The sequence below is a fragment of the Pygocentrus nattereri genome, chromosome 18 (assembly GCF_015220715.1).
Source record: "Pygocentrus nattereri isolate fPygNat1 chromosome 18, fPygNat1.pri, whole genome shotgun sequence".
Lineage (NCBI taxonomy): Eukaryota > Metazoa > Chordata > Actinopteri > Characiformes > Serrasalmidae > Pygocentrus > Pygocentrus nattereri.
In genome coordinates this window covers 24365673-24375496 of record NC_051228.1, presented here as the reverse complement: position 1 = coordinate 24375496, position 9824 = coordinate 24365673, and the positions used below count along the sequence as shown (strand labels likewise).

At 38.6% G+C, this 9824-nt stretch overlaps 1 protein-coding gene across 2 annotated transcripts in view; it reads left to right on the top strand.

The window, feature by feature from the left end:
• Window positions 1-4451, top strand: part of lin54 (lin-54 DREAM MuvB core complex component) — a 16702-nt gene extending 12251 nt beyond the window's left edge. For both annotated transcript variants that reach the window (XM_017725496.2, XM_017725497.2), the window contains exons 9-14: window positions 1150-1241; window positions 1521-1592; window positions 1719-1821; window positions 1980-2117; window positions 2256-2458; window positions 3804-4451. In XM_017725496.2, the coding sequence (XP_017580985.1) occupies window positions 1150-1241; window positions 1521-1592; window positions 1719-1821; window positions 1980-2117; window positions 2256-2458; window positions 3804-4002 (807 nt within the window). In that variant the 3' untranslated portion in view covers window positions 4003-4451. The remainder of the gene's footprint in view (window positions 1-1149; window positions 1242-1520; window positions 1593-1718; window positions 1822-1979; window positions 2118-2255; window positions 2459-3803) is intronic.
• Window positions 4452-9824: the final 5373 nt, after the last annotated feature.

Sequence of the window (9824 nt, the reverse complement as noted above, 5' to 3'; positions counted from 1 at the left end):
TCCACTGAACCTACTAGTCTAAACATTAGGATTGTTTTCACAGCCAGTGTTGTTTTAAATGTACGAAACAAAAATGTGCTGTCATGACATGATAACTAGGCAAAAACTTGCTAAACTAAATAAATGAAAATTTCTATCAATTTTATGTGTCTGAATAAAAATATATATTTAATTTTTTTTAGGCTTTGTAGAAAGCTGTCAAGATATTGGTGATTGTTAGCTTTTCGTTGCACATAAAATGTGCTTGTAGTTCTAATGTAAGTAGCTGTAAGTATTTAATTTCTTTTTATTTAGCACAATAGTAAATGGTGTTTCTTTTTTTTTTCTTCCTATTTAAAGAAGACTTAAGTTAGACTTTTGTTTAGACATCAAAAAATGTGTAGTTTCATCATATACAGGCAGAGGCACACTATTTTAGTAATGATTTGTTACTTCTCTTACTGTCATCATAATATGACTACTTTTAGTAAAGCACATTTTTTTTTTGTCAATATTGTACAGCCCTCTTAATGGGCATATGCAAGCATGCTGCTCCTCGATAGTTGTTTTGTCATACCTTATTCTAAGTTGACTACAAAAAGACTGGGCAGGGGGCTCTCATCTATGCAGTGGTAGAGAAGTTTTGAGTTTGATCCTGAATGATACCACAACTTTCCATGTCCAGGAGTCTGAGCAAGCATAATTGGCCTTGCACTCTCTTAGTGGGTAGAATGGCCCTCCCTCTCACCCATCACTTAGCATAGTGCTAGCCATCTTGGGAATCATTTAGCTGACCTAACAGAATTATGTCAATATATTGTATTTAAAAATACAATAAAAAGGAATTTCACAATTCACCGCTCAGATTTCTGTACAGTAGTGTTGGGAACCAGGGGTCAAATACTTTGGAAGCTCCTCTAGAATATTGCATTTTGCATCAAATCACTTTGAATGACTTATGTCTTAACTATTTAAATATGTAGAAACTCTGAAAATACTGGAATTCCACTTTAAATAGGTGCCCTCTGAACATGCAAACATAAAGATTTTGACACTGTGTGCTTGTGTCCGTGTGTGTGTGTGTGTGTGTGTGTGTGTGTGTGTGTGTGTGTGTGTGTGTGTGTGTGTGTGGTGATTTGAATTTTATTATTATATATTTTTTTTTTGTAGCTCCCACAGTCGGCATTTGTGACTTTGGCCAGCAGCTCAGGTTTCTCCACCCCCACCTCCATTCAGACCCAGGCCAGGCTTCCTCTCAACGGGTAAGTGATCCACCATTCACTGCATCTGAACCAAATCTGCTTTTTGTAGTAGTACAACACCATAATCTTCTTGTAGTTTATGCAAAGGGGCTGTGCTCTCCAGCACATTGATACCGTGTATTAACATAATGCTAGTGCACCGTTAGAGGATCTCTTTACCTCATTTAAGAAGCTTTATTTACACAGACTGTATATCAATTACTTATTTGTTTGTTTGATTAGTTATATATTTTGATTAAATGAGTGTGTTAAAAAAAAAATTATTCATCCTTGTTGCAGTTTATCAGCATCAGATACAACTTCAAGACCACGAAAGCCTTGCAACTGCACCAAGTCACAGTGCTTAAAACTGTAAGTGTGCTCTTGCCTCTGGCCATGGTCATCCATCTCCAGCACAGCTGAGTAACATTTGTACTTTGAAGTAAGTACGATGTTTTTTTTTGAAAGATTAACAAAAGATGTCTGCTTTACCTGCAGGTATTGTGACTGCTTTGCAAATGGGGAATTTTGTAACAACTGCAACTGTGTAAATTGCTTCAACAATCTTGACCATGAGAGTGAACGGCTGAAAGCCATTAAGGTATTGAGCACTTTAAAAAAATCTTCTTTAGAAATATATACTGTCAGTAACTCATGTAGATTATTTATGTCTTTTGTAGCTCTGTTAAAAAAAATCAGACAGAGGAAATGTAACCATATTTGGTCTTGCTTAAAATATTACATATTCTACTATTGCAGGCTTGTTTGGACAGAAACCCAGTGGCTTTCAAGCCCAAGATTGGCAAAGGAAAAGAAGGAGAATCAGACCGAAGACACAGCAAAGGCTGCAACTGCAAAAAGTCTGGCTGTCTGAAGAACTATTGCGAGTGCTATGAGGTGACTTTGTTCTTGCTTCTGTCATTGTGTCTTCATTATTTGGGCATTGTGCAGATCATTATGTGCAACTCAGTTTTACTATTTACTATAATTAGCAAACAGTATATTAATACTTTTTTTCCCTCCTGCTCTTCCTAGGCAAAGATCATGTGCTCCTCAATCTGTAAGTGCGTGGGCTGTAAAAACTTTGAGGAGAGTCCAGAGAGAAAGACTTTGATGCATTTGGCTGATGCTGCAGAAGTGCGGGTGCAGCAACAGACTGCTGCTAAGACCAAGCTGTCTTCTCAGATATCAGACCTGCTTACCAGAACCACACCGGCCATCACCAGCGGAGGGGGAAAGTAAGGCCTGCTATTTTTGTTAAAAAAATTTTTGGTTTCCATTTAGTAGAAAATGATTCCCTGCTTTTTTTTGGATAGTTTGGAACAATTACCATGGCCTGTTACTAAAAGCCCTCTAGTGGTCTTTCTGTTGGTGTAATGGAGTTTGACTGAAATATGTTAAATTAATATAATCAGATAAAATGAGTTTCCTCTTAACTGTTTCAGATTAACTGGGGTTAACTAGGCTCTCTGTATGTGAAATGTGATCGTGTTGAGCTGCTGGTGTGAGGGGTGAGAGGGAAGGCATGAGGACTCCTGCTTTGAAAACAATTCCATAAAGATGACTGTGCAGAGACAAAACGGATAGCACAACTGTCGCATGCTTTATACCAAATAATCACATGTAATGATCACGGTAAAAAAAGGCATTTAAACTAGAGGCTGGGCAGTATGGCGATTATTTTATCATGATAAATTGTCACGATGCGATTGTCTGAGCATGTCTTGGATATCGTCAGTACTTAAAGAGCACTGACTTAACTACACATTTTATTAGAATGTTAGCACAATTAGGTCTGTTTATCTGGATTTAGTGCAGTGCAGTTTGTAAGACACTGAATTAAGTTCTATTTTTTTTCTGTTTCAGAATATCGATCTATCGATCTATCGATCTAACATAACACACATACATACATACATACATACATTTAAAAACACACATACATTTAAAAGAAGCCATCGGTCAGTTACTTGAGCACAAGCCCACTGACTTCTGTTATCAGTTTTGAGTCAATAGGTTTTCTATTTTTGAAAGAAAAAAGGACAGGAAAATGCTTCCAAATAAATTATTGCATTTGTTTGCTACATATGCTGCAAATTGAGGTTGAAAAACACGGAATATTCCTGTGATCTGTGAATGAGGCTCAAATGCCAAACTCAACCAGTATTTTTATTTATTTATTTTTCTTTCTGCATAAGCCATTCATTGATTCATTCTCACTTCTTCTTCACAATGGTTAGGATAGGAACCAGGGGTCATAATATCTGTGACTCAGAAATAGTCATTTTATTTCCAACATGGTGAACCTTCACGCCTTCTGATGTTTTATGTGATTTGTTGCAAATCTGTAATAAGTTTTCTTTTACAATTTAGTTTTAAACTAGATGTCTGGTTCCTATCACCACCACAGTTTATTCATTTAATTACACAGAAATGGGTGAAACTCATCTTAGAACTTTTTAGAAATGTTCTTGTTCAAGTTCTCCTGCTTCCTCCCACTGTTAGACTTTTATAGGAGTGTTCTGTTGGCTATCAGTTGTTGTAAATTCTCCTGTAATCAATCTTCCCCTCTCTCTCACACAGGTTGCCATACACGTTTGTAACGAAAGAGGTGGCAGAGGCGACGTGTGACTGCCTGCTGGAGCAGGCAGAGAAGGCCGAGCTGACAAACCAGCCACAGGCCCTGGCCGAGAGGCTCATCCTAGAGGAGTTTGGCCGCTGCCTCCGCAGAATCATCAGCTTTGCTAGTAAAGCCAAGACAGACTGCTCCATCAACTGCTAGGACTGACCTGCCAGGCCTGACCAGGCTGCACTATAGGGCCCTGGTTTAGGGCAAGACTTCAGCTATTTGTTAGGCCTTAGCTGACTGGTCACAGATCAGAGCTTGGCTGAACTCATGCTCCCCACCAGCTGCAATGCAATTCCCTGGATGTATTTCATGCTTTTGGCTCACATAAAAGGCTTTAAGTCTTCTTGGTTATCCTACATGGAGATCAATGGATGCAGGGATTACATGGGCTATACTGGATGCAGAGAGAGACTCTGAATTCCAGTGCTTCCCAAAGACGTCTGGGTTGTGGGGAAGAAAAGATGGGCTGGGTGAAATGAGCTTGTACGCTGTACAGCGCAGAGGAGGACTACATCGGGGTTGGCCACAAGGCCTGTCCTGTATCACAGTAGCCTTTATGTGTGGGCTTGCACAGTTTGCTTATTTGGAGGAGATTTTTAAGGGTGTGGTTTATTTTTTTGTTGTTTTTGTTTATATATATATATATATATATATATATATATATATATATATATATATATATATATATATATATATAAAAAGGTAGTTTTCTCCTCCTAATGCAAACTTTTCCTTCATTTTAAATCTGCGATCATGGCATTTCGTACTGTTTTAGAATGAGACTGCATACTAATCACTTTCCCCAGCCAGTTTTCTTTATATGTATATTATTTACCGCCAATAACCTCAGATCAATAATCATTGTGTATACAGTAAGTAGCCTATACTGTAGCCTCTTTATAATGCATTCACAATATTTATTTGCTTTGTTCCCCCTAGCCAACAGAAACTGCCCACAGAAGCTGACTGTGTTAGTCCCCGAATCCCATGGTAGATTCTCGTTAGGTTGCATTACTGGGTTCCTGTTGATGTGAAGGAAGGTCACACCATCATTTCACAATTCTGTTAATTCCAGTAGTCAAGTCACCTTTGTTTCTTCTCCATAAAACAGTCCGTTTCAGTTCTGTCTTCCCATGCACTGAGTGTGTTTGCGGGTTTACCTGCTGTTGGACCAGCTCTTGCCGGTCCTAAACGTCAATTCTGGAAGGGTCGATTGTTGATGTGAACAAACTCGGAGTGGTTTGATATGAAATGGCTCATTGTAGAGAAACTTGCTGACTCGCAGGTCACCATGTCTACATCACACACACAGCCTTTTTATTTATTTTCCAAACTGACCAGTGAATCTACACCTCTTCTAAGGTTTTATGTTACATTACTGAGGGTGATATTTTTGATATTTTGCTTTGTTAACCCAAATTTGATGTTCACCCAAAACTGTCCTAAATCAGGCAGCATATTTATAACCATTTCATGTATTAACTCTCTGTGAAGGAGTTTTCAGAGACATCCGGTTCCTATCGCCACCACTGTGAACAGCTCTGATTCTGTAAGTTTCTCTAGAAGAGAACATTTCATACCACTCAGAATGACTTGCATCTTAATGACTTAATTGTCTTTTTGAAAAATTGGTGGAGTACAGTATTCCTTCAAGTGAACAGGGAAAGCATTACCCTGCAGGAACTTTCAGGCCTGTTGACAGTACGAGCAAACCCAAATTGGTGAAAGTTTCACCCATATGTTCATGCAGTCATTTTTACAGGTTGTCTGCACCAAGACAGAAGCAATATATAGTGCAAACAAATAGTAATGTGGCATTGTGGACTCGACTGTTCAAAAAAAGAATTAACAAATTTTGTAAACAGATGCAAATCTGTTTTGAGAGTTTCGTTTTTTTTTTTTTTTTTTTTTTAACAGTTTTTTTACCATGTGTAGTTACTTCTCTCAGCCCACTGATTAAATATGCAAACGTACTGAAAGTGACTGTATGGGGATTTCAGGGTCTTTTTTGGTCAAAACTTTAGTTTCTTTGCAGTTTGATATACCAAAACAAATGTTGGAGAAATGGATGGCAAGAGAATTGTGTGGACTTTGTTGGCACATTAAGGCATAATGTTAGTGTGAGTGTGCTCCAGTGTTTTCGAGTGACTCATGATTTGGTTGGCACAGGTGGTCAGTACATTTAGTATGCAAAGCTCCAACTAGTCATCAAATAAAGCTTAAGAAAGTAATACATTACTTTGTGAAAGTGTGACTAAGGAAGAGGTGATAATTAAGCAGCTTGCCAACAAGAAGAAATGGGTGCCCTGTAAAGAATCTTGGAACCATATCCCTGTCGTACATGTTCAGTTCCAAAGTGCCTTTTCACGTCACAGGTTAAATTGGTATTCACTGTGCTCCCTTCTGATGGAGTTTTTATCCAAGTCATATTTTAATGAACGGATTTCAGATTGGCGTCCACTTTTAAAACCACATGGATCTTTTGGCTAGTCCTTCTTGGACCAAGTTGAGTATATTGAATATGCATGAATGGTGGCCAAACAGGACTTCATTTTAAAACTTTCTCCATTTTTGGTCATCGGCATTGTTCATTAGAGGCACTTTTGGAGAAATAAACACTTGTCAGGAGGTTTGCTACTTACCACAGTTCCCCTGAAGCAGATGATTCTTTGTCCTTGTTTTTCTTATAAAGTGAACATAAGATGTAATGAGTCTTTGGTGCATCTTGGTGTGCCTTAATCAGTGCTCAGGGTTTGCTTATATTCTGTAATTTGCTTATGTAGTGTCTGCAGGCATGAATACTCTCACCGGTCTGTTCATTGTGATAGTCTGTTGGAATGTAAGCGATGGTCTGTGTTGCTAAAGTGAGTTGCTCTTTGTCCACTTTTTAATAGCATCTTTTTCACTGGCGCTTTGACCTCCTTTTTACTCCTTTTATAGGTTCATTATAAGGCTGTTAAGCAGTAGTAATCACCACCATATAGATGATGCACAGCTCATCTTTGAATACCAGTATTCTGACTGATAGAGGGCATTTGTCATGTGTATATACTTCTTATTTAAATCACTGTGAGCTATTAAAAATCATACTAACATTGAAATTTTGTCAGACATCACCTGTGCCATCCTAAACTTGCGTTATTGGGTTCTCTCTGTCTGCGTGGATTTGTGGAGGCTTTTTTTTTTTTTTTTTTTTTTTTTTTTTTTTTTTTTTTTTTTTTTTGTAGAGCTGCAGACATTTCTTACAATCCAATCAAATTTCCATTCTATGTACAGTGTCTTGATTTTAGATTTGAATTCTTGATGGGGAAATATGTTTATTCAGGAGAATTCTCACTTCTTTTCAAGTGATCTGACCATGTAATCTTATACAAAATGTATAAATATGTAAATGTAAATTAAAAGAACTGTAGTGCTCCTTTGTAAAAAATTTAATTGCAAAACAGAACCTCTTTTCCACAAATTAGACCCCTTAACTAATGTATAATTGTTATTGTTTGCAGATACGTAAGGAAGATCTTAACCAGCTCTAGTGTGTTTTTTTTTTTTTTTGTTTTTTTTTTGGCTGTATATGTTGGTGTGACCATTGGCTGTGTTTCTGTACACATCAAGTTTGTTTCTGCTCACCCCCAACCCCCTCCCCCCCACCCCCCGTTGTTGTAAACCTTGTTTTTTGTCTAATTATTTAATTTATCTAATTTTTATTCTTAATATGATATCAAGTATCGCTCAGAATTAAATCTCTCAAGTATTTTGGAACGCTAGATTTATATTTAGTGTATTGTTTACACTACAAAAAAAATTAAATTCATACAGTGCTTTTAAGATGTGAGAGCAATCAATCAAGCACAGGCTACTTCCCTAAACAGATAAGTTTGTTGCTGTGTTTGTGTTTCCTTTTGGGAAGTGAAGTCTAAAGGCTTTTTCTTGACTGCAGTCAGAAATCTAGGTAATTGAAAATAGTGAAAAATGGTGGATTCTGGGAGGCAGCGCCTCCTTCTGCCACAATAATCTCGTCAAACCATGTCTTTATTGACCACAGTTTGAGCACAGGGGCACGGTCATGATGGAACTTCCCTAAACTGTTGCCACTTAGATGGAAGTTTGCATTCTATAGTATTGGAATTACCTTGGAAGTAAGGAGCTGAGCCCAAACTTTTGAAAAATAGCCCAGACCATTATTCCTCCTCTGCCAAAGTTTACTGCTGCCACTGTATATTCCAAGAGGCAGCGTTCATCTGGCCCCTGGCTTTACACCTTTCCAGCCAATGGCATTGTATATAGTGATCTCAGTCTTGTGTGCAGCTGCTTGGCCATGGAAACAAATTTCTTGAAGCTCCTGATGTGCAGTTCTTTTACTGATACAACAAAGACAGGCAATTTTTACATGGCCCTTGCTTCCGTGGTGTACAGCTTTGTGGCTAAGCTAGATGTTTTAAATTTCTCAATAATAGCACTTACAGTTGACTAGAGCAGATCTACCAGGGTAGATGTTTCTTAAACTGGTTTTTGGCCAAGTTTGCATCCTGTAAATGCCATGCCTCCATAATTAGGATGGTTGTCCACATACTTTTGGCCATGCGATGTATATTTGTGAGTTATGTTTTGGTTATGAATTCTTTTGTCAGTTTAATGGATTGGTGGTTTTGACTGATTTCTCTTCATTAAGAAGAGGAGAATAGAGTCTTAACACACTACAGTTCCTATGCTGAAGGATGCTGGATGCACTAAGACAAGGGTGTCCAGTCTTATCCACAAAGGGCCATTCCAACAAAGCAGGTGTTCACCTGATCAGTCGCTGAAGGCCAAGACCAATGTGGACTCAGGTGTTCTCATGCTTGTTTGGAGTGAAAACCTGAGGCCACACTGGCCTTTTGTGGATAAGATTGGACACTTCTGTGCAAAGAAGTTGAGCTGTTCTGGAAATAACATACTTGAATAGTTTTTGATCTGATACCTTTTGTAGCTCTATTGAAACTTTTTAAGGGCCCTTTTCTTTCACATAAGTCATTGACTGAAGTAACAGTACTCCTGCTTGTGTAGGGGTCATGTCCTACACGGCCTACCGACCAAATACAAGCTGTTAAGTAGCATTTGCTTATTTCAAAACAACAAAAGGTCCCTTTTGTGTAAAGAAACAAGTTCAGTATTTAAATATTATCAGGGAGGAGGTAGAAATGGACAGTCATGGGCTGGAGGTTAGGGAACCAGCCTCGTGACCGGAAGGTCGCCGGTTTGATCCCCAGAGCCGACAGCACATGATTGAGGTGTCCTTGAGCAAGACACCTAACCCCCAATTGCTCCCCGGGTGCTGCAGATTGGGCTGCCCACCGCTCTGGGCGTGTGTGCTCACTAGAGTATATGTGGTGTTTCACTTCACGGATGGGTTAAATGCGGAGGTGAAATTTCCCCATTGTGGGACTAATAAGGGTCATCTTAATCTTAGAAAACAAAGCCACACACGATGGATGTGCAGACTGAGTTTGGCCTACAGGTCAGCCCTGGTTATTGAGTCTGGATCAGGTTATCTAACCAGCATTAGTGTCCCATTTTATGGTGGTGTCCAAAAACAGTGATCCAGTGCACTAAGTAGTGTACCCCAACCTACACTGGCGGATAAGCTACCCATAATGCACCGCTGAGCAGGTTTAGCAAGCTCAGTTACAAGGGATGCGTCTTCGATCTGTTACTACTGTTACCAAACAAAAATTCTCACACTCATATACGTGTATATATATATACGTGTATATGTATATATATATATATATATATATATATATATATATATATATATATATATATATATATATATATATATATATATATACACCTCTCCATGGATCACCACCTTATCGTGGTGGAGAGGTTTGTGTGCTTGAAGGACCCTAGGAGCTATGTTGTCTGGAGCAAAAGCTCCTGGTAGGGTCTCCCATGGCAAACTGGTCCTAGGTGACAGGCCAGACAAAGTGTGATCC